The following is a 24,502-nucleotide window of genomic DNA, read 5'->3' as shown; positions in this document are numbered from 1 at the left end:
GCAGAGGGAGTGCCCATCACCTCCCTACCCTGGCTGGCGAGGCCCGAACCCTAACCCTCCCCGAACCCTACTGTTTAAAAGGTCTTGTACGTGCTCAGCCTGAGGCACAGGGGACTGCCGCGCCGCTCTCGTAGGTTTTTCATGACTCTTCATCACAGGTGCTTATTCCAAACCCAGTGTCCAGGAGCGCTGGAGGGATGTCCAGTGGAGGAAAAGGCCATGCCAGGCTCCTGTGCAGACTCCAGTGCCCAGGCTCCCCGACAGCGACTGCCATCCTGTACATAGGACGCCGCCCCAGAAGGGATCAGCAAGGCCACCGCCGCCACTGTGTGCCTGATGACACCAACACCAGCCATTCTCACCCCAACTCCCTCCAGGACCCAGCCCCAGTGGGTTCAATATTAGGATTGTTTCATTTTCAAAGGGCTCAGCGTGTGGGTCAGATCGGCAGTTGGTTTGCTGTGTTTCGAAAGGCTGCCCCTTCCAAGCTGCAGGTCTTGGCATGCCCTTGACCCTGGACTTCCTGAGGCTGAGCCACTGTCCTCTGCTCAGCCTTCCTGCAGGGACCAATTCAGACCCCTCCCCATCACGTGCCCAAACACCCCGTGTGGCCAAGGACCCACGGGGATGCCTCCTTAAACTTCAAAGAATGTTAGAACCAGGAAACTAGCTGTTAACATTTTTAAAAAAACTATTTAAATACTTTTGTAAATATACACACATGAAATCCCATCAACAAAGAGGGAGAACCGAGTGCCAAATTCTCCCCATCCGTACGAAGCCCGGCCTGCCGTGTCCTCTCTCACGCCGTCGTGGTTCTCTGGGTGACTCTGCGGCACAGCAGGGAGGGTGCCTGTGCTGAGCGTGCCGCGTCCTGTCACCGGCTCCTGCTCCGTGTTACTCGGGGCCGTTTCCGGGCGACCTCGCTCGGGCTCCTTGTCCCCCGTGAGTCTGTCCCCTCCCAGCCGAGGACACAAACTCTGCTACAGTAACGCCTCGTGCTGGGGTTCTGTGCGGCTCATGCTCACTCCTGTACACAGTCCAGTGACTAAATTTTTTGAGAAAGTTAATGTTTACTTTCTACTGGAGTGAATTCTCCTGTTATGTTAAACTCTGAAAAACTATACAGACCAAAGAGTTTTATCCGGAAAACCATGGCACCCTCCCTCTACTGTACATTTCATTGTTGAAAATCCTTGATTTCTCTATCTACTAAGAAGAAACAGACATTTACTATGGCTACAATTTCCTATATACACAAAAATGGCAGAGACTAAAAGTGAGTTTAATAAACACTCGGTATTTAGTTCATGTCTGTTCCAGGTGCTCTTGAGTTGCAGTGAGAAGAGACGCCTGTCAGGCAGCCAGTCCTGGGGGGGGGGCCCGGCCGCTGATCACTGTCCTGGCTGGGCCTGTGTCCCCTCTCTGTGGGCGTGGTCGTCCCTGCCTGTGCACCTGCTCTCACCTTTGCCAGGAGCCCGGCCACTTCTGAGGGAACGCCCACTCTCTCTCGGCCTCCACTGCCTTCTTCACCACAGGAGGCTCCCTTTCCAGCCCCTCCCTCCAGCCCCAGGGGAGTGTGAACAGAGGGCTCCAGGAAGCACACTGTGAAGTCAGGGCCCTGCCTGTGGACACCGGGGCCCGGGGCCAACAGGGCCTGTGTCCAGCAGGGCCAGCTCCCTGCGCTTTCCTCCGTGTGCCCTGGCCTGTGAGGTCGTGAGGGGCGTGGAGGAGGTGTGGAGTAAAGAAAAAGTCTCTAGTTAGGGTCTGTTTTCTAATTTCCCCCCAGTGGGTGACATACAGCCAGCGGAGAATTGGCACCGAGTTCACCAGCACCGTATAAGGGCTGCTCGGCAGGCCGGGTCCTTTCCTTCCAACTCACTCTGCAGCAGCAGCGGGGGCGTGTGCAAGGCGCTGGGTTAGGGGAGCCTCGGCTGAGTCACCGAGAGTGCAGGGCTCCTGTTTTAATCTTCCACTGACCCCACGTCTTTCTATAAGAAAGCTAGCAAAGAAGGCTTTGTATAGTTTTATTTTTTTGAGCCTATACTCCTCCAGTGAGAGCTTTAAATTGCTTGGCATTTCCTGGAGACCTGCACACTTTTACCCAGGGGTCAGTTCCAGTCCACAGACAGACGGATGGTGTTCGTTTCCAGTGGGGTGACAAACCGCAGAGAACTTCTCACACGCAGAGAACTGCCACCTGCTTCTTCATGGAGGAGAAGAGCGAGCCGCGGTGCAGTCTCAGAAGCAGAGCTCGAGACCAGCCTGACGCCGGGCAGCCCTCTGTCCGCCCAGCCGCAGCCGGCGCGGCGAGGGAGGCCCCGAGCACGTTTGCTGTGGTTTAAGCTGACCTGGTGGGTTTCCCCGCAGCCGATAGGAACCCACTTCCTGACAACCCAAAGGCCCCGCTCTGGTTGCCCGCAGTTCAGGGTGTGAGATGTCTCATTTCCTACCAACAAACCTTTGCAAAGCAGAGATTCCGACCGCCCACACCCCTCTGCATGTGACCCCAACCCAGCGGCCTCCCCTCAGCCTCTGTGACAGGCACCCCTGTGCCAAGAAACCCTCAGGGACGTGGCTGCCAAGCCTTCTCTCTCGATGTCTCCTCAGTCCTTCCTGCCCTCCCTGAGGGCTCCGGGCACCCTCGCCCCGCCTGCTTCTCCACTGCAGAACCCTGCCCACCGTGCCAGCGCACCCAGCTCGGGAAGCAGGGGCTCCCTGCTTCCCGAGCTGGGGTCTTCTGGCACCCTTGGCTTCAGGGGCAGCCAGTGTTCATCTCTCTCCCCAGTGACCCGCCTCGTCACAAACGCACAAACAGGATCCTCCGCCGGGGCGCTCACCCAGCGTTCACCCCCCACCCCCGGGGCTGCTCCTGCGGCCAGTGTGCCACCTCCAAAGTCAGACCCTGCCTGGCTGCTCACATGACTCTTCCTCGTCACCCGAGCCCACTGCCACCTCCAGCTGAGCATCTTCCCGCCGCTGCCGACTGCGCAGCTGAAGGCCCCCAACCCCAGGTGGTGGCCCATGGCGCTGGCACTCACGTACTGGTCAGTGGGCTCGGCCGGAACGCACACTCTGACAAAGGCGTCACGTGGCCTGCCCACCGTGGATATCCCCAAGTCACCGTCACCCCAGAGGGCCCCCTTGTCCTTCCCCCGTGCACTGGGCACAATCTCCTCTCTGCTCCCCCAGAGGTGCCAACCTTATACCTATCGCCACGTGCCACACTGGGCAGGTCACACTCGGCACAAGGTATTTGCCCACTGGTTTGGGGTCAGACCGTGAGCCTTCGGAGCACAAGAAATATGGTGCATTCTTGTTTCCGTCTCTGGCTCCGGGTAAGACCGGGGACGCCAAGACACCTTCACATGTCCTCACAGACACTCTGGCGGCCAGTGGTGGGGAGGGGTGGGCCCACTGTATCTCCCGGCCATTTGCTGACTCAGCAAATTCGATTGCACAGGGTTTACATACTGGGCACCGTGGTGCCGGGACCCTTTGGGAGGGACACAGAGAGGACAGGTCACGTTTTGGGGGGGTATTTTTTTTTTACTTCCTGTGCATTCTAAAGCTAGGCTGCTGTGTTGGGTGGACACCGGTCAGAGATGGGACCGTCACGCACAGGAAACCTCTGACTCCAGGGTACTGTGAGAGACTTTGGATGGATGCGGGGCCCCGGCACCGACACAGCGAGGAACCCTGAGGCGGGGAGACGCTTCCCGCCCCTCCAGGTCTCTGACAGGAGCACGGCCGGGAGGACAGGGGGCTGAGTGCTGCGCTCCTGCCACACCCACAGTGACAGGGAGGAGGGGACCGCCAAGCACCGAGGACGTCTTCCCAGCAGTAGGTAAGTTTCTGTCCTGAAGCTGTAGGGACACCAGGTGCCCCAGCCGCGCGGGAGCCGCCTGGCAGTTTGTCTTAGACTCTGTGTCGATGTCGCTTTTCTGCTCCCAACCCCCCGGCCAGTCCTTCCTGAGCCAGCGGTCTTGGCTGCGCCCAGTCTGCAGGCCACTGTGGCCTGGGCCCCACGCCAGGGGGAGGCCAGACACTTGAGGGCCCACTGGGGCCACTGGCCTAGGGCTGGCAGCCCCCACAGGACACACAGGACTCCCTGCACAGGGCTGCTGCCATGGGCAGGTAACTTTCTCGTGAACATGGGGACTGAATGCCAATGAGCCTGGACACCCCCCCCCCAGCTCCCCACCTTCTCCAAGCCTGGCCTTGGAGGGGGATCTGCCCTCACCCAGAGAATCCAATCTGCAGTTTTGTCAGAATGTTCGCAGGGTTTCCAGTGCTTAACTCGTCTGCATTCAGAGAAAGCAGTTTTGTACCAGTCTGGGCAAGCCAGGATTCTGGGGGCTGACAGCTGGGGAGGTCAGCAGTGCCCACCCCCCAGCCCCTAGGGACAGCCACCCGCTGTCACCAGAAGCAGCACGCAAGTTGACAGGGAGCCCTCACACAATGAAGCAGCCGGCACCCAGTCAATCAATCTGTCCATGCACGTTTGCATTAACCAGGGGCCGAGGGACTTCAGAAACCACTTGTTTCTGAAGGAAACACATCTAGTTGCCTGGGGAGATTATTGGCTTCAGGCAAATGAAATCAGATCCCTCCACCGGACCCCCAGCCCCCAGGGGGTGCCCGAGAAGGGCTTTGCAGCACCCAGACCGCCCACGAGGGGGCAGCCCGCCAGCACCAAAGACTGAGGGTCTCAGGCATTTTTGTTCAGGGATGTTGATTAAACAGGGACTGGAAAAACCTCACAAGCAGTTGGATAGTTCCACACAAGGTTACAGTTGCCCTTCTAAACGTGAAACAGTCACATTGCGTAATGAGACATCCTCTGAACTAGCAGGAAATGACTCAGGAAGTAACGTCTATGCATCATTAATAACAGATAGGACGCCTAGCCTAGGAAGCAACAAACCTGTTCTTTTTAAACCTTAGTTAAAAAAAAAAACATAAACATGCTTCTAACCAGCTACTGCTTGTGTGCCAAATAACTGCTGGCCGGCCCTGGATGGTGGAGGGAGGAGCGTCTGCACCCACGAACCCTCTCCTCGAGCATCCGCTCACTCTGTTCCGAGACCGCAGGGGGTGAGCAGCAGGCAGATGGCAGTGCCAAGTGCTGGGCGGTGCGGGCCACGCGGGTAAGTCAGGCCCAGCTGTGTGCGGGCCCTGCGGGGTTTTCCACAGCAGTTTCCGGTGATTCACAGGGTTCGGACTCCTGCTGACACCTGCCCCAGACCCACTTCTCTGCCATTGGTTTCTTGGCTTCTCAGTTTCTCTCTCTGCCTGAACCTCAGCCATGATGGGTGCTGCTGGGGTCGGGGGCCAGGGCCGGGGATGGGGGCGGGGTGCTGGCCCTCGGAGGGGGCAGGGCTTCGGGTCTCTCATAAATGTTCTGATAAGAGAGTTGGTCCAAAACGGTGGCTGTCTGGCTTCTGCTTCCACATTTTATGCGGATTGCCCTCCCCTCCCAGGGAACCGGGAGCCATCGGGAAGGGGACTGAGAGAGACGCAGGTCCAGCCCCGCTGCACGGACACAGGCAGTCACTAAGGGGCGAAGGCAGCTGAGTTGTGTTCCTGAGGAGTGACAAGTGCTGTGCACAGGGTGGGGACAGTGACCTAAAAGGGCAGGGAGGACTCTGAGGGAGCCGTGCCGGGCAGGGCCGGGACAGACAGGGTGACACAGGACAAAGGTGGCCCTGAGGCTGGGTCTCAGTGACCAGCAGGGACCTCAGGAGAGGCAGCAACATGAGCAGAGGCTGACAAGTAAAGGTCACACATGAGTGTGGAGGTCAGCCATGAGGCCGGGGGCAGAGGCCCCTGGTATGTACGGAGGGAGATCTCTGGAACGAGAGCAGGAGGTGGAGCAGGGCTCAGGGATCCCTTGTCAGGGTCCGGTGGGCAGTGGCCGGCGTGGGAGCCCCTCCAGCATCCAGTCGAGGCCTCGTGGTGATGTGTCCCCATCCCCACCTCTACCAAGGGCCTGGCGCACGTGGGGACGTGCAGAAGGGAACTCGGGGACAGCCAGCATGTTCCTGTGGCACCGAACGTGCCCCACGAAGTTCCTGGCCCTCCCCAGAGGGAGGACTCTGTGACTGAGACTGGAGCCCATCCGCCACCCCCGCTCCAGGACGGAAAATGTCTCGCACAGAGGCACCAGCAGGCGGCGAGGGGTCAGGTTCAGCCCCGACACCGAGCCCCAAACCTGACAGCACGCGGGCTGAGTCAGCCACTGGTTGCCCCGTGAGAAATGAGGAGGATGGCGTGGGCACCGTCCCCTGGGCCTCTTCTCACTGAGACCCAGTCGACGGAGGACAAACGCCCTGGTTTCAGGTGCTGACGCGTGGTCTGTGTGCACTGTCCTGCGCCCCCACCGCAAATCTGGCTGACCTTTGTCATCACCACCCGTGGCCACAATGTTCTTCTCATCGGGGTGGCTTCTAAGATCTGCTCTCTTTGCACCTTTCAAGAACGCAGGCAGTGTTGTCGGCGACTTGTGTCCCCGCCCTGTTCAGATTGGAGCGCTCTCACGCACGTCTGCACTCTGAGCAGGGGCCCCGAGTTTGTCACGGAAGATCGGGGTGAGGCACCACCGCCGACCCCGCGCTGCCTGCAGAGCAGAGACGAAGCCGACCCGCCTGATCTCCGGAGGGCCGAAAGTAGGTCAGGTGCGCCGACCCGGGGCCCGGAACCCTTGGCACTGCAGGGGCAGCCCAAGGGCGCCAGCCATCCTGAGCCTGAGCCGAGGCAAACCCAGGTCTTGGGGCTTCGTTCCTGAAAACACTCGTCAAAGTGTGGGCTTTCTCTTCTCCTTCTCACTTCCTCCCAGCTGAGCTGTTCCCCCAGATGGGGCGAAACTGCCTGAGAAGAAGGTGGCGTAGGTAGAGGTGTGGGAAGGGAGCACGCAGACCCACCGCGTCCGAAGTCGCGGGGTGTTGTACGAAGACCCACATCCCCTTCTGCTGTGACTTCCCTCGAGGTGCTTTCTGCCCGAACCTGGGGGAGCCTCCACCCCTACAATGAAGTGCAAAGTGCATTCCTGAGGTTGGGCCCACACGGGGCTCTGGGTCTGTGGCTTCTGCTGGGACAAACTTAGTGGCGTGGGGGCCACTGTCCCCACTCAGAGCCCTCCCATCACAAGGGCACACAGAGGAGAGACAAGGTGGGTGAGTCGGGCCCCCTCCTGCTCCTGTGGCACAGGGGCCCCCTCTGGGTCTCTCCCCTCACAGATGTCCAGAGCAGATGCTGCCCAGACACCAGTGAGCTGTCCCCTGGAGAGGACAGCAGTGTGGGCTGGGAACAGGACACGGTCACCTACCCAGCCCCACTCTGTGGAGCTCCTCTGCCTCCTGGAGGCTGGCAGGTGATGGGGGCTCAGGACCACCCGGTGAGGGCGCCAGGCCCACCCGCATCTTCCCGCTACACAGCAGGGGACTTTGGGCAGGAGGCTTGTGCCTCTCAGAAGGTGGCTGTCCTGCTGCTTCTTCATAAACCCCTGGGGCACAGGTCTCATGATGCCGTTGTCTGAAAGTGAGTTCCAAAAGCATTGTGCCTTCGGTGTTGGGCACTGTTCCGATGCAGCGGCAAGTGTCTTTCGCACTGTCTTCTGACATGCTTAGGAGACCCACCATGTAGCCCTGGCTGGTGTGGCTCAGTGGACTGAGCACTGGCCAGCAAACCAAAGGGTCATGGGTTCGATTCCCAGTCAAGGCACATGCCTGGGTTGCAGCCCAGGTCCCCAGTAGGGGGCGCTCGAGAGGCAACTACTCATTGGATGTTTCTCTCCTTCCCTTCCCCTCTCTCTAAAAATAGATAAATAAAATCTTAAAAACACCACACTGTGTAAAATGAAAGCTTTACGTACATGGGAATTTTTTCTACAATATATAGCAACCACCCCAACATTCATCTTGGTCTTTTCTCTTGCTATTTGTAAATACCGGCGCCGACTATTTTGTTTCCTGTAGGCAAACTGTGTGGGAGCAAGACCTGGGCTCCTCGCTGCCGGAGGTTGGAAGCTGACTGATGGTCCTGTCACACTGAGCGTGAGGGAACACGCGCAGCGTGTTCCGGTACAATGAGCACAGAGCTGCAACGCCAGTGTGCAGAAGGGACTAAGCAGGGCTCCTAACCTGGGAGCGGTTGGAGGGTGGCCTTCCCCCCGTGAGGACCCTGCAGTGTCCCCTCACCTGGGGGTCTCGGTCATCTGCAGAGTGACAGCTGTGCCCCTGGGTGTTAACAAGGCCCCATCTCAAGGCCTCACATCAGGTGTGACGGAGCATCAGAGCCCGTGGGTGTCCTGTGGGACTGGGTCACGCCCTCCTCGTGGTGAGTGACTCAGACCTGGTTTGTCAGCCAAGTGATTACTGGAGTCAGCTCCATCCCGGCTGCCCCCATTCGTCCCTCGGGAGTAGACAGGGAAGCCTGGTGGCCAGTGTCCTGCCCACCCTGGCTGGTGGCCCGGCCCAGGACTGGGGACTGTCTCGGAGGAGCATCTCTAAGGGGAGGGACAGGGAGGGCCCAGGGGCTTCCTCACCGTCATTTGAGGTTCCTCATCAGCTGATCTGTGGTTTCACATCCTGGTCCCTAAATCGAACCTCTCCTGTGGTTGCCCAAGAGGAAAACTGGAAAGAAAACTCCCCGGTTGGTAAGTTTTCACTGGCAGTTTCCCAGGCGGGCACTTCTCCTGGTCCTTCTGTCCTTCTGGACTTGACCCCCTTGACTTTTTGCTACACTTCTGTTTCAGGGCTCGCGCCTGTGCCTTTGGTTTAGGAACCCGGTCTGCTTTGCGCTGGGGGAGGGGCACGTCGGAGCCTGTAAAGTGGCTCCTGAAATAGCATTGGGGCTGAGGGACCTGGCAAGGGGCGCCGCCCCCGCCCTTGTGGAAAGGAGCCCAGCGTGGCTCCAGTTGCGCTTCAGGTCACCCGAGTGCCATTTGCTGCACTCCAGGGGTGGGGACGGAACTGGACAGGCCTGTCTGGGCGTGAGTTGTACGCTGTGACTGGGGAGGCTTCTGAGCCCTGGCAGCACTGTGGTCTCTTTGTTGTGGGCGGCAGGACCCAGGCGTCTGAGACCTGGGGCAGCATCTTCCGCCCTGCCCCATCAGCTCCGAAACCGGCCTTGGCCAAATGCTGCCCCCTCACCCACCCCCGCCAGGAGCGGCTGGTCTAGGCCCTGCAGGGTCTGGCAGCCCTGGAGCTGACCTGATCTAATCAAGGCATTTTTTTAAAACCTGATTGTTGTGCTGATGTTGAAGATTCTTCACATTCCAGAGCACTGAAGCCACCAGGTCCTGGGGCATGGGTTTGAGCCCAGAGAACCTGCCCTCTGGGCTGGCACTCACTTGGCCGCCCAGCCTTGGGGGTGAGAGACTTTGGAGAGCAATGACATCTGTTTCCCTCGTGGCAAAGAGAGAGTCACAGACCCTCCTGCAGTTGAGGAGGCCGGGAGCCAGGCCCTCCACCGTGGGAGAACGAGAACTTCAGAGAGAGGTTCAGAGAGAACTGAGAGAGAACTGAGCTGAGAGAGAACTTCAGAGCCTTCGGCACACGCTGAGGGTCTTAGATCCCACCTGGAGGCACTGTGCTTTGTGGTTCAAAGCTGGCTTTTTGAAAAGAGAAATGGAACGATGAATACTCATACAAGCAAGAATCCTTCTAAGAAGACGCATTCTTCTGACAAATTGTTTTCTTTCTGAAACGCTCTTGTTCTGCCACCATGGTGACAGGGAACATTATTCCTGACACTTGCTGAAGAACTGTAAGGCAGATTTTGTTGGGGAGCTAGAGGCGGGGCCAGGCCCACTCAGTGGGTGTGCGGCTGGCACAGCCAGGACCAGGGGCACTCAGCGCTGGAGAGGGCGAGTTGGAGGGGGTGGGTGGCTAATGACTGGGAGGAGGCATCAGGGCCCAGGGCCAGCCTGCCAGACCAACTCAGCAGCATTCTGGTGCGGGGTTTGGGTTTGGTCAGACATCTGGGTTGGGGACTAATGCTGCAAGGACAGTCCCCAGGTCGGCCTGGGGCTGAGAGGGGCCGGCTGGAGTTGGGTCAGGGTGTTGCAGGGCACTTCCTCTTTCTGGTCCTCTGTGGGCTGAGCATGAACTTGGCCCTGCTGCGGCTGCGTCTGGACACGCAGGCTGAGGAACATCCCTCCCAGGGAGCCCTGCTCTCTGCCCAGTGTTCCCTCACCACCGTCTGACTTGTTTTTAGAAAGAACTGGGCAGAGGAGAATTCTCACCCCCCTCTGCCAGTGTCTTTTAAGTATCGGTCTTTTCCTCAATTTAACGAACAATGAACATGCGCTACTGAAGTCATCAGAAAAAATACAACGGTAGAACTGTCCCTGGCCACCTCCTCTGGAAAGGCTGCTTCAGTCGTCTTGGAAGCCCTCGCGGGCTCTGGTTGCAAGCCCAGCTTCTCCTTCCTTGGGGCAGGGAGCTGGTTTCTTACCTATGGAAGATGGGTCCCAGTGCCCGGATGTGTGGGGGCAACGGGAAGGTGCTTGTCCCCGCTGGGGGAAGGAGGGGGCGAGAAGCCAGGGGAACACGTGGCACCTGGCTGAGGAGGAGAGCAGGTGAGCAAGAGTCAGGCGTCTCAGGCCACGTGGGTGCTCATCACCCCCGGACACCTTTTTACGGGGTTGTGTTTATTACTGTCCTTTCAAGGTGGCGGAGGGCAAAGACACAGCCCTGAATCTGGGCCATGGAGGTCACCAGCTCGCTGAGCAAACCATCACTTAGCTCGGCCCAGCTCAGCTCTTGTTTGTTAGGCAGAACACCAGCGCCCCCCCCCCCTGCCCCCCAGCACAGAGGGCAAGGTGACGGACCTGGGGCCACTGCCACACTTGACTACATGCAGGAAGGATGTCACACCATGTATCTGGGTGACTGTGAGGATCCGTTTATTAGAGTTGGGGATGATGAAATGAGGAAGGGCTTGGGAAAGAAGAACCCACAGCAGAGCCCGAGGGGGTGCTGCTTTGGCCCCTAGAAACTTAGAGAAAGAAGTGAGCCACGACGGGCCGCTGTCAGCTCCCTGGAGAGTCAGAGGAAAGAGGGCCCTGGGGACAGCTCTCTTGGTAGCAAGTCTCGTAGGGCCCTTAGAGTTTAGGAAATGTGGGCTTGTGGAGGAAGAAGAGGGCGAGGGGAAAGGCCGGGGAGTGCTCCCTGGACGGGGAGCGCTGGCTGAGGCCTTCGGGAGAGGTCCCAGGGACAGCTCAATCAGCTGTGTCCTTTCAGGGTCCTGGGCTCCACTGACTGGTCAGCACTGGGGCAGAGGGTCACTGGTCTTTGCAGCTGGTCCTGGGGGCAACTGCCTGGTTCTGCTGCTCTTCGGGGCCTGCAGCTGAAACACAGCTGAGCTCTGGACATCACCTCTAGGGGGGAAAGGTCAGGGGAGGATCCGGACTGCATGACCAGCCATGCGAAAGGCCAGGGGGCCGACACCGCCTGGCCAATGATCTGCGAAGGGAGGAAAGGCCACCCCCGGGGCGAGTTCTGGCCCCAGTTTCGCCTGTTGCTACGTACCTGGGGCTTTCCCCCGGTGACCTGTATGTGGCTGTAAATTCCTCAGCCAGTTTGTTCAGTTGTCCCAGCTTCCCCATTGCTCTTGCCAAGGAATTTTCCAAACTTTGTGCCATTCTGCCTCAAGTTCATGCAATACTTAGGGTCAGAGCGTGACCTCCACCAGAGAAACAGCTGGTCTGCCACGAATGGAAGCCTCTGCCAGCGTGCTGGCCTGACAGAATAGTTTTAGGATCCTTTATTTTTAAAGGGCGTTCAGCATGGAAACCTCTCATCCTATCCCCTGAAACGTAGGTAAGGTCATCATGTCCCAGCTAAGACAAGCCGGGTGTCTCAGGTCTGTTGTATTTTTAACTCAATTCATTGAACCGTTAGAGGCCTCCGGGTGGCCTGGGGGTGGGTACAGAGGCAGGGTGGAAGGTCACTTCAGTCCGAGTGCTCCTCACACGGGTCCTCCCATGCACTGGTCACCAGCTGTGTGCCAGGTGCTTTCCTGAGAGCTGGTGGTGGAGAACTGGACAAGGCCAAGCCCACTCCCTGGCAGCTTACATTTCAGATAGAAGCGAACAAAAAACCAAAACAAAGACATAAAACTCCACAATGCCCGGGTGCTGACTGCCTCAAGGAAAGAGGAGCCTCGGGGTGAAGCTCCTAACACTCTGTGACTCAGGAGCAGTCCCCAGTCCCCAGTCCCAGGCCAGCTGCTCATCTGCACCCCAACCAGGAAGGCCCAGAGGCCCCAACACCCCTCCAGGTATGGCTGCCATGGGTCTCCAGGGAGGTCCTGACTGGGAGGCTGACTCCAAAATGAGGCTTTTTCTGCGAGGGGATGAGGCTCCTGGCTCTCCAAGGCCTGGCCACCTACGCTGCAAATCAAAGCCCTGGACCAGGCCCCTGGGCCATCATCCCCACTTCCTGGGCTGGCTGGACAGGAGGGCTGACCAGGTGGGGGGCGTGGGCACCAATTACTCCCACTCCAGAGCTTTCCTCATGGGGTAGTGGGCAGGACACCTGACCTTGTAAACATCGATCACAGTTTATAAAGCTGGTTCACGATCGTATGTATGTCACAATTATTATTTTTTTATTAAGTAATGTGCACTCAATGCGAACTGCCATTCCATGAACTGTCACACCATGAATTCTCTGGGCCGTGCGGGGAGTGCTCACCGTGTCCTCCACCTCTGTGCACTCAGAAGCCAGGTGGGGCCCCTCCAGGCCCGGCGGTGGCTGCAGCATATCGGGGCTCCAGCCGCTGCAGCACATCCGCGCGCCAGAGGAGGCCGGGAACCTGCCCGCCAGAGCCTCAGGCAGGCACCAGCCCGTGTAATCGCGTTTCCCGGGGTCCAGCTGGAGAGGGGAGGCACCCCTTCGGTGCTCCGCTCAGTGCTTTTTTAGGGAGTTTCGCGTACTCAACCTCGGGGGCCGGCAGGCTTTACTCCGGCCGCAGAACAGAAACTGGGGTTCACAGCTCTTGGGTCATCTGCCTGAGCCCACGGGTCACCCGGGAAGTGAAACTCGCGCTTGAATGCTCAGGCGCCTCCAGGGTTTGCGTCCGCCGCCGGCTTCCAGGGTTTACCGGAGCTGCAGGCCGAATCGCCGAGGTCCCCGTGGGGTCAGGGCAGCCTTGTGTGCAGCGGGGCCGCTGTCTCCACCGGGTCTCAGCGCGGGCTCCAGGGGACTCAGTCAGATGTCACTGGGGGTCCCGGCGGGGTCGGCTCCGGCCCTGCTGGAGACGAGGGCCAGGAGCAGAAGTTTGGGCGGCGGAGTGCGCTCCCTGCGGGCCCAGGCTCACCCGCGCCGGTGGTTCCGCCCCCAGAGCCGCCGCTCCCCCGCCCGGCGCAATGGGTTCGCCCGGCCGCCGCACGCAGGCCCCGCCCACCGAGGGTGCGCATGCGCATCCGCGTTAGCGGCGGGGTCGAGATGGCTGCGGCGGGCGAGGGCCGGGCAGAGGCGGGGCCGGGGGCGGGTGACAGATGCCAGTCGGGGACCGTGGTCTTGCGTTCGGCGTCTGTCGTGCGAGATGCGCTCAGGTGAGGGCGAAGGGCGAGTTTGTGACGGGCCGGCCCGGGGCGCGCGGGGTGGGCAGTGCTGTGGGTGGTTCGCGCCCGGGGCCGGTGGGGCGTCTGCTCCGGCCCCGCAAGACAGCGTGGCCTGGGGGGCGAGACCCCGGGGGACCCCCGCCCACCTGAGCCAGGCTGCTGGGCGGCGCTGTCGGCAGCGCACGGCCGCTGCGTCCGCAGAGGAGCCAGCGCGTGGGGTCCGGGCCCAGGGACCGAAGCGGGGTCGAGGGGTTCCGCGCCGCGGAACTGGGGCCGCAGGGGGCTCGGTGGGCCCGGTTCCGGCAAGTTCGAGTCCGTGGTCCCGCGCTGGACGATCGGGGCCGGGGTGGGGGCGAGAGCTCCGGGGATCCTGGGGTGGGTGGGGCCCGGAAAGGCCGCAGCGCTGGACGGAGGGACTGTGGCCAGTGTCTCCTCCGCTGGCGGCGACAGCCCCGCCGGGTGCCTTCCTCGGAGAAACAGTGCTCCCTGGGGCAGCTCTGAGCCACTGCAGCTGAAACAGCAGGGTGTGGGTCTGCGGGAACGCTGGAGCTACACCTGGGGCAATAGGTAGAAAGGGCCTGTGCAGCCTCCCGGGACACCGACCCCGGGGTCACTGGAGCGGAGGCTTCACGGAGCAGCCTCGTCATGGATGCTGTCAAAGCAGCATGTGTCCGCGGACCCCTTCCCCTAAAAAAAGTTACAGTTTCCATTTAGGAGAGCCAGCAGGCGGCAAGGGGTAGTAATAGTTCGTAGAGCTGGGCAGGACCACAGGTTTCTACCTTTCTGTTTCTAGACTTGCTTTTGTTTCCTGAATGTTGTTCACTGAGCATGGATTTCTTCAGTTTGGGAAGATATGTTGTTACCCGCTGCCCGAGTTGACTGTCTGAATGCCAGAAACAGAGCTCCTAGGCCAGCTGCGAGCTCCTGTCCGGTGCGGGTAGCTCGTTGGGGAAGCGCCCAGCAGGACAGAGCAGATGGTCAGAGGGGCCAGAGGGAGGCTGAGATGAGGCATCTGGGGGACTGGGATGCTGAGGAGCCACTGTGGGCATCTCCTCCTGGGCAGAAGGCAAGCAGTCACACCTTGTGCACAGGTGAACCCCTGACCACACAGGCAAAGACCAAGTCTGCCGGCCCAGTTGGTGGTCAGTTGTGTGGGTGGGCGATTTCCCCAACAAGCCAGGTGACCCTGGGGGTGTTGAACAGTCCTCTGGGGGGACTTAGAGCACATGACCCTTCTTCCTGGGTTTCACTTCATTCCCAAGTTTGGGATCAGTTATGTTACCTAACACACTGGTGTCCACAGCGATTGAGGCTCACAGATGTGCGTCAGGGGGACCCCCACCCTGGAGGCAAGGGGCCTGGTCACACTGCGGCTCTGGAACTGAGGCTCTCGCTGGTCGCAGCAGCGCTGTGTGTAGGGCAGCCAACAGCTCAAACCGCCAGACGTTACCGAAGAGGGCGGTGCGTTCTGTAGCAAAAACTCTTCCCCAAGAAAAGTTTGGGGTCGGGACTTCTGCCCCCCTTCACGTCCCTCTCCGCTGAGATGAGGGGACCCTGGGCTTGAAGCCTGCACAGCGAAGGTGCGGGATAAGCCCGTGCTGCTGGGTCTGTGGGTTCCCGGGGAGGGGACAGTGACAACTGTGCATCAGTCTTTAGAGTGAGGAGCCTAACAGGAAGAAGCCCTTAACTCTGGGTCTTGAGGCCCGAGTGGCTGTGACCCATGTCCCTGTGACCCGCCTGCTTGAGAGGGATGTGGTCTGGTGACTGCCTAGCACAGAAGGAGGAACCAGGGCTCTGCCTCTCCAGGATGGCCTGCCGCTTCCATGGGCGCCTGCCTGAGACGTGGCCCTGCAGCTCAGGGCCTCCCCAGGCCCAGGCCCAGTTCCAGAGGGGGTGCCCCCAAGGCCTTGGCTCCTGTCATGCGTGCCTCCCTGGTCAGGGCGCCAATCAGACCTCAGGAGATCCACGGCGACAGTACCAGCTTGCCAGGAAACGCGTGCTTGGGCTCTGCGGGGCCCACGCAGGGAGGAGGTTTGAGCAAGGATCGGAGTGGGGGGGGTCGAAGGGATATGGGGTTCGAAGGGGTAACAAGTGTTGGTTTTTGGAGAGAGTTGTTTCCCTTTGCCTGCTTGGCCCCTCCGCCTGCCCAGAGGGTGGGCCCTTCCCGGCAGCAGCTTGCCTGTATCTCTGCTCTATGTTGGACCCGCCCTGGCCTGCAGTGGTTAAGATAGGGCACTATCTTCCACAAGGTGGCCCAGAGGCCAGAGGACCCGGAAGCCCGCCTCGGCTCTGTCACAGCCACATGCCTTTGGAAGGTCATGTGTTCCCCAAATTTCTGAGGCTTGGGAGCCCATTCTGTGAGCCACCAGGAGCGCTGGCACTGCCTGCTGCCTGCCCTCCTGGGCCTCACCACTGTGCCCTGCCCCTCCCACCCTTGTCTTGGGGCATCTGGCGACCCAGCAACCAATCCTGGTTCAGAAGCAAGCAGACCAGAGACAGGGTCCACGTTCTATCCCCTTCCCAGGTCCTCGGGAGTCGGGGTGGTTGGTCAGTGTTCCTCGTCCTGCAGGCTTCTCTCTTCCACCTCTCAGCCGGGCAGTCCACTCAGCTGCCCCTCTCAGCCCCCGCCCCCCAGTGCCCCAGGCTTGTGCTGCTGGGTGGAAAGACGAGGCTCGTGGAGGTGTGCTCTTAAGGCCCCTCCGGGTGACTGGGTACTTGGTTGGCCTTGGTGTCTGGCTGACATTGAAGCTCTGGGGAAGACCCTGGGTGCTGTGGGTAGCTAGGCTGGCCTGGAGGAGGGAAGGGCTGGACCACCCTCTCGGAGTCACAAGGTTTAAGATCCAGGGGCCACTGGAGGTCATGCCAGTCTGGCAGTTTGTACCCACCGAGCACCTGGGCACCGCCCAGCCGCTGCCCCACTCTGGGGCAGTGAAGGCAGAGGCCCTGGAGGTGGCCCCGCAAGGGCGTATCCCACAGGTGTGGGGAGGCATATCCCACAGGTTTGGGACAGTCCCATTATTTTGTTTTATTTTTAAAGTGTATTTTTTGAGCCTCACTCAAGGATATTCTTATTGATTTTGGAGAGAGGGGAAGGAAAAGAATGGGAGAAAAATGTCGACTGACTGCTTGCGAGGATGCGCCCTGGCCCAGGGTTGCACTGGTGCCTGGGCCTGTGCCCTGACCAGGATCGAACCTGCACCCTTTTGAGTCGGGCCGGTGCGCCAGCCCACTGAGCCCTGTGCAGAGCAGGGCTCTCCCGAGGTAGGCAGAGGCTCGGTGGCTTGGCCAAGAGCTGCTGATGCAGCTGTGGCAAAATGGGAACCGCCCGACCTCGTGACTGACTCGGGGAGAGGCACAGGAAGAGGAGTCGGGAGGAGGGGCGTCTCGGCCCAGGGCACAGTTCTGCACAGGGCAGCCCCTTTAGGGTCACTGTCCAGCTCTTGAGGGTGAAGCGCCTTTGCATGCAGCACTGGGAGGCTGTCTCTCGTCCAGGCTTCAGCACCTTCCCGGAAGTGTCTCCGGCACAAGTGTCACCCGGAAGTGTCACCCTGGGCCTGGGCGGGGGCTGGGGGCTGAAGTGGGGGTCCTCGGGGCAGCCACAGGCGGATGCTGCATATCACACTCTGGGGGCCACAGCAGACCACGTCAGGGAGCGCAGGAGTTGGGGACAGAGTAAGGGGGAGCAGGCCACGGCTGTTCTTGGGGTTCCCCAGGAGGGCAGGTAGGGCTCCTAGGACGGCCTCACCGGGAGGCCTGCAATGTCCTTGGTGTTTCAGAAAGAAAACACAATGCCCGAGTCCCACACATCCGCGCTTCTCAGACCTCGGTCACGGGAGGAGTGTGTGGCGTGTGCTGGCGGAAATACTAGGAGGGCAGTGAGAGAGCAGGCTTCTGTGTTTCCATTGTTGGGAAGGAAGGGTACTGACTCCTTTAGTTGAGCGGATTTCGTGACCAGGTAAACACGCCCCCAGGATTTTCCTGGCTGGCGGGCAGCCACCGGGAGTGGGAGCAACTGAGATGGTTCCGGTGCCCTGTCTGCTTGGCCCTGAGCTGGGTCCTTGTTTGTGCGCTTAGTCCAGGGCCGGGTTCGTGGGTAGAAGGGGAGGCAGAGACGGTCGTTGAGCTACCTGGTCCGGGGGGGTGGGCCGGGGTCCCTGGCAGGGACGTGGCCAGGGGTGGCGGGATCTGCGTGGGGATGAGGGCAGGGTTGGCGGACCCAGCCCTGCATCCGCATCTGTCCCCTCTCTGCCAACAGCCCACGGTTGGGCGGCCTTGCCCTTCGAGGTCTGGCCGTGCACTGCCTGCAGGTGGGCACTGAGCTTGGGGCTGTAGCTGGGTTCTGGTTCACAGATGAGCCTGCCCTTCACCGGGACCCCCATGGCAGCACTGAAGGGTGGGAACACCTACTGCGTGCTAGGCCTGCTTTCAGCCCCAGGTACCTGCACCTCCACGGTGCACACAGGCGGGCTTTCCTGGGCACTCCTGAGGTTGGGGTGCAGTGGCAGGACCCACGGGTCCCCCAGGCTGGCTGCCTGCGTCCATCGGTGGCCTGCGGGGACCCTGGTCCTGTTCTTCAGCAGCTTTGCCATGCAGACTGGGGCGCCGGTCTGCAGGGCTCTCGTCCTGGGTTCTGGCTGCAAAGGTTTACGTTCTGGCGTGGTCGTAGGGCAGGTTGTTGTCCTGCCCTGCTCATGGCCATGCCACATGCCTGTGCTTTTCTTTCTTGTATGTGACCAGGGAGTGTCTCCCTGCCGTGTTTGAGAACCTGTGACCGTGTGTGGAAACAGGGAACAGCCAGAACTGTCCTTGACTGGAGTGGGCAGGGGGCTGGGGCCGTGCACTGTCCCCGAGTCTGCTCAGAGCCCTACGGTGAGCTGTCCTTCTGGCCCCCCTTGCAGGTCAAAGGCGTATGTGTAAGGCCCGAGAGACAGCTGCACGGGCGCTGTTCCCTTGGACCTGAGGCAGCAGGGGTCCCCAGCCCTGTGTCGGCCACGGGACATCTTTGACGGCTGGGACAATGGACCCTGCGAGTGACAGAGGGGCGCCCCAGAGCGTTTTCGACCTGGACTACGCTTCGTGGAAGGTCCGCTTGACGCTGGCAGTCGCCGGCTTTGCCTTCTACCTGGGCGTCTTCGTCGTGTGCCACCAGCTGTCCTCCTCCCTGAACGCCACCTACCGTGCTCTGGTGGCCAAGGAGAAGGTCTTCTGGAACCTGGCGGCCACCCGGGCCGTCTTCGGGGTGCAGAGCACGGCAGCAGGCCTGTGGGGGCTGCTGAGGGACCCCGTCCTGCACGCTGACAAAGCGCATGCCCAGCAGGGCTGGTCCTGGTTCCACATCGCCACGGCCACCGGCTTCTTCTTCTTCGAGAACGCAGCCCTCCACTTCTCCAACCTGCGCTTCCGCACCTTCGACCCCTTCCTGGCCCTGCACCACCTCTTCGCCTTCCTGGGGTTCCTGGGGCTGCTGGTCAACCTCCAGGCGGGCCACTACCTGGCCATGGCCACCCTGCTGCTGGAGATGAGCACCCCCTTCACCTGCGTGTCCTGGATGCTCCTGAAGGTGAGTGCGTTGTGCTTGGGGCAGCTCTTGCGGCATTGAAAGTGGGGGAGGAGGGGCCGCGGGCTCCTTTTGGGCCTGTGAGCATCTGCAGACAGCCCTGGCTGATGGTTCCATCTGTAGAAGCTTTGTCCCGTGCACCAGAGGGCTGCTCTCCCTTCCCTGGTCAAGGCGCATTGGGTCCCCAGTCGGGCGAGTCTGGGTTTGCCTCTCTGCCTCTAAATTAAAACCAGTGGACGTGTCCTTGGGTGAGGACTAAAAAAATAGAAGAAAGCGCCGTCCGCAGACCAGGTGCTAGCACCCCGCGTCAGTACCAGCCCCGTTGTGGGAGTCCCACTTGACTCATTGCAGGCGAATTGTTCAGGCTTCCGGCCTCAGAGCCAAACGACACTCGGCGACCCTGTGACCCCATGGACAGTGTTTGTGGGCCCTAGAAGGCTCGACTTTTCCTTTCTTTGAAATGCCTTTTAAACAAATCGCAGCGGCATCTCTGTCTACACATGTCTGTGACAAGTGCCGTGCTGTGTGTTAAACCTGCGGCCTGCCCTGGTGGCCACACTGCACTGCGCAGGAATGCACGGGGGGTGACAGCCTCGTCCAGACCTCGGGCCCTGCTGTGCATGGGGCTCTGTGCCGCCCCACCCCCACCCCATCCCCGGCCCTGGGAACTGCTGGGCCGGCCGGGAAGCTGGGACCTTGGCTGCTGCAGGCCCCAGTGAGCACCGGCACGTGGCACTTCCTTCCAGGGCCACGCTCTGCCCCGAGCCCTGCGTCCTGAAGGTTCGCCCGTGTTGTCCAGGTTGCCGTGTCTCCTTCCCCCAGCTGGGGCCTTCTCTGTGAGGCACGCACCCCGCATTCTCTCTACTCCTCCCGCATCGGTGCGCCCTGAGGCCGTGGGCTCATCTCGGCCGTGAAGGTGTCTGAGTTGAGCCTGGGGGCCCTGGTCACTCTTCAAGATCCTGGCCCCAGTTGCTTTTATAACTTGTAACCCATTCTTATTGTAAATTGCAGTTACTTCTGGAATTGAAAACCTGTGCACACAGAAAGTTAGACTGTCTCTTACACGGGGACAGAGTCACAGTGGAAGGGAGGTATTTACATCACGTGTCAGGACACAGGAGACTTGCCTTCATCCCCAGAGTTGCTGATGGGACACTCAACACGCAGGGCCCAGTAGAAGCCCTGTGCCCACCACACAGCTGCAGCCTGAGCGGGCAGCACTGCATGGACAGCCTACATCCCAGCTCACTCGTGTCCACTCCGGGGACACTCACAGCCAGCTGAATTCCATCTGGGTGTTTTTTGTGGTGAAAACAATGGCCTTTTCAAGCGACTTGATTTCTAACAATTTCTGTACTCAGATGTAAAAATCTGCTATAAAAAAGCCATTTTCCCTGGCCAGGTGGCTACGCTGCCACCCTGTGCACCAGTAGGTCACAGGTTTGAGCCTGGGTCAGGGCACACGCCTGGGCTGCGTGTCCAACCCCTGTCCAGGTGCACATGGGAGCCAGCCACACAACCCTGTTTCTCCCTCTCCCTCTAAAAGCAATGACAGAGAATGTCATCAGGTCAGGAGCAGGATAGTCAATAGTAAAAAAATATTCTCAGCTGGGAATAAAACAAGAGAAACATATAACTTAGTGATGAATTCAGCTAAAATGTGACATGCGGTCAACACGAACCTGCTACGAGCCCTCGCCTCCTTACCAGAAAGGCTAGACCTGGAGCCGAGTAAAGCCCGTAACTGAAGACTGACTTTCCCTCCCTGTTCGTTTGACGATGGAAATACCGACTCGTTTCGCCCATCACTTGAAGGTGGGGAGTCTTTGGAAAGTGTCCCTTCGCCCCCTCCAAGGGGGATGAGGTGAAGATGACTGGCTTTCCTTTCTGTGAGCTGAAAACGCGACCTGGGGTGGTTCTGTCCCCTCCAGTCCCCAGGTGACTCATTATCTGTCCGGGTCCTGTGGGGGTTTCAGGCCCCTGTCCCCAGTTCGGTCGGGAGGGACCAGCTCCTACATGACGCAGGCCCCACATCTGGCCAGAGACCCAGCCCGCCCTCATCACAGCGCTTCACTTGAGGGACGGAAGTCCAGGTCCCATGGTGGTGGCTGGAATTAGTTCACAGAAATTCGGGGAACATTTAGGCAAGCCGGAAGTGAGGTCAGGCTCTCTCTGAGCTGGCCCTGAGCTCTGTGGCCTGTTTCAGGGGAGCAGTAGGGGTGCAAATGCTGACCTTCAAGTCCACCAGAAGCGTGATGGCTGTGTGTGGTGATGGGTGTTCCCTGCACTCACCGTGGGGACCGTTTTGTGACATAGACGGTCCATGGTGCAGGCCTTCACGACAGCGGGACAGTGGCACGGGCCTGGCAGAGACCGGACCTCAGGGTCAGACCGGTGGTGGCCCCTGGCGAGCAGCGTGGTCCAACCCTCTGCGTGCTGCTGGGCACCCCCCCCCCACCAGCACAGACACCCCGACTGCACGGTGCACAGTGTGGCCGCTGGGCAGGACCCTGTGTCCCCGGCACCTGTAGGGCAGGCGAGGCCTGGCTGTGCTGCCTGGCAGGTGAGGTGTGCTGCCTGCATTCCCAGCTCACACCAGGTGTGTCGGATGCAGCCCCACGCAGGTAAAGGGGGATCTGTGTGGACGGGCACCCCACGGGTGTGCTGTGCCCCCCGACACTTGAGATGGCACATCCAGTGACGTCTCTCCACGAGCCGTCACGAACATGGTAAAGAGACAGCCGTGGAGAGCCGTGCTCCATCTAGAAGAAGCCCTGAAAAAGTCCCTGTCATCCCTGGCCACCCTGCCATCTGCCGGCTGCCACATAACCCAGGGCGGTGGCAGCTCTGGACTGGGCCCCCCCCCCCCCAGGAGCCTGCTCACCGCTTTGGGGGCTTGCGGAACTCTTCTGTGGGTGGGAGGTGCCTGCACCACTCGGCAGAGCCCCCAGCACTGAGGGGCACGGTGGTGCGGTGGCATTGACATGGCCTCGCCGGCCCCTGCCAGCTTGTGGGCCCGAACCCCAGCACCCTCCACACCGCTCTGGGAGTGGCCTGTGGTCTCTCCCCCAGACTGGCACCTCTGGGGGAGGGAGGTGCCAGGTGTGGGATGAAACAAGTGACAGCGGCAGCTGGGTATGTTCCCACTGTCACAGTCTGAGCTTGGCCTTCTTCTGTGCCCGTCCCCTTCAAGCGGGTGCTGTGCTGTGTGGGGTTTTGACTCACATCTCAGTCCTGCAGGGCCCACGGGAGGCCTGTGGTTCCAACCCGCCCAGGACAGTCTGTCCTGTTGTTTTTCTTTTTCAATGTGTAGTTGCCTCTTGTGTGCCCCCTACTGGGGACCTGACCTGCAACCCAGGCATGAGCCCTGACTGGGAATTGAACTGGCGACCCTTTGGTTTGCAGGCTGGCGCTCAACCCACTGAGCCACACCAGCCATGGCAGGCCTGTCATGTTTTATTGTGACCTGTGCCAGCCAGACTCAGCACTGGCGTCCCGGGAAAGCACCTGGTGGTCGGGAGATGGCATGTACCAACTTAACATAAATGTAGTGATCGTAAGGCAGGTTCGTTGTGGCCTGTGTCGGGGCCGCTGGGGTCACAGGAACAGGAGTGCCTCTGACCCTGCGCGCCCGTCCTCTGAGCCTCGTCTCTGGCTGCAATCTGGGAGCTGGGGCCGCAGGCCCAGCCACCTGGCCCGGGAATGCTCGGTGCCTGGAGGCGGAGTGGGGTGCTGAGCAGCAGCACACTGTTCCGCCCCACACCCGTGCTGACGCTGTGCCCTGTCCCCACAGGCTGGCTGGTCGGACTCGCTGCTCTGGAAGGTGAACCAGTGGCTGATGATCCACATGTTCCACTGCCGCATGGTGCTGACCTACCACATGTGGTGGGTGTGCCTGCAGCACTGGGACGGCCTGCGCCACAGCCTGCACCCGCCCCACCTGGTGCTCTTCCTGGGCGGCATGGGGCTGCTGACGCTCGTCCTCAACCCGTACTGGACCCACAAGAAGACGCAGCAGCTCCTCCACCCGGTGGACTGGAACTTCGCGCCACCGCAGCCCGGGAGCAGCGTGCTCCCCAGGACCAACGGCCACGGTCCCCAGAAGAAGGGGCAGTAGCCACTTGGGCAGGGCGCTCACGTCCCCCCTCTGTCCTGCAGGGCCACAGCACGGCAAGACGGTGCCCCGTGTCCAGCAGTGGGTCTGAGAGACTGCAGACTGACTCGCTGTTTCCCTGGTGTGGGCGTCCCAGGTGCCACGGAATGCCTTTGGGGCCCCTCCGAGCCTTCGGAGCAGCTGTCTCTTCTGGGCGCTCACCCACAGCTGCTCGTCAGGAAGGGCGCGGGCCCTGCGGGCAGCTGTCCTGCCCTCCTGCCTGCCGGAGGGCGGCCTGGACTGGTGACCACACGCCAGAATTGCCAGCTGCCAGCTGTGGGTGTGGTCAAGCTGGCCGGATTCTTCCCAGTCACACCTTCAGCTGCGGCTAGTCTTATCCAGAAGTCAGGGTTGGGAAGAATTGCCCTAAGGCGGACTTTTCCGGGTGGGCGGATTTTCCAGGTGGGCGGGTCCAGGCTGAGCAGCAGCTCCTCCTCTGGTGGGAGGGGCTGGGGGGTGGCAGCCATCGCCTGTGGGGAGGAGGGGGAGGAGACAAGACGGAAATCCTGTCAGACTTTTTGTCAAGGAGGCCCCCGTAAAACAAGAATTTTTATTCAGATCCTATTGCTCAGTTAACAAAGTAAGGAAGATATTTGCTAACCGAGACTGCATTTCAGAGTCATTTCTATTGACTCAAGTTGCCAGCAGGCACCCAAATAGGCCCCAGCTCCCTGGCTGGTTTTCTCCATGGATTTCAGGACAAGGGAGCGTCCAGCTGCGTCCCCCTGGCTGGGCTGCGGCCCGAAGCTCCCGCACCTTCAGCAGGCACCGCCCCCCACTCTCTTCTCTACCTGGTGGCCAGCCCAGGTGGGGTTTGCACACCCACCCAGCACCCTTACAAGTGTGCAAGCACTGTTCTTGCCACGAGTGTGCAGTTAAAATTGAGAGTTTATTTATCGAAAGCGCCTTTGAAGCTTTTTTGGAGACACGTGTTGGTGATGAAATCAGCAGGGGGCTCTCAGAGCACTGCCTCCTCGTCACCCCTTCGCTGGACTGGACTGACCACGTGACCCCTATTTATCGCACCCGGAGAAGTGACTGAGATCCTACCCAGAGAAGGCTGCCCCTGCGGAGACCACTGACCGAAGCCACTGTCCTGTGGTCTGTGCTTCCCCATGGGGGGGGGGGCAGCTGCCCTGCAGACAGATAGGAAATAAAGTAAAATAAAGTGGCTGATGTGTACGGCACCCGAGACGTTGTCCACTCCTGCCCCTCAGGG

The 24,502-nt window shown here is 60.3% G+C and overlaps 1 protein-coding gene across 1 annotated transcript; it reads left to right on the top strand.

Moving 5' to 3' along the window:
* Positions 1 to 13,476: 13,476 nt before the first annotated feature.
* CLN8 (CLN8 transmembrane ER and ERGIC protein) lies at positions 13,477 to 24,179 on the top strand. Its single transcript, XM_037063382.1, has 3 exons — positions 13,477 to 13,564; positions 18,472 to 19,133; positions 22,924 to 24,179. Exons 2-3 carry the CDS (start codon positions 18,591 to 18,593, stop codon positions 23,245 to 23,247), a joined length of 867 nt encoding a protein of 288 aa, XP_036919277.1. The 5' UTR covers positions 13,477 to 13,564; positions 18,472 to 18,590; the 3' UTR covers positions 23,248 to 24,179.
* The last annotated feature ends 323 nt before the right edge of the window (positions 24,180 to 24,502 follow it).

The sequence above is a fragment of the Sturnira hondurensis genome, unplaced genomic scaffold, assembly GCF_014824575.4.
Source record: "Sturnira hondurensis isolate 20B ecotype Veracruz unplaced genomic scaffold, ASM1482457v3 Scaffold0014436, whole genome shotgun sequence".
NCBI classification, from domain to species: domain Eukaryota; kingdom Metazoa; phylum Chordata; class Mammalia; order Chiroptera; family Phyllostomidae; genus Sturnira; species Sturnira hondurensis.
The sequence above is the reverse complement of the archived record's forward strand: the minus strand, read 5'-3'. Positions and strand labels throughout refer to the sequence as shown.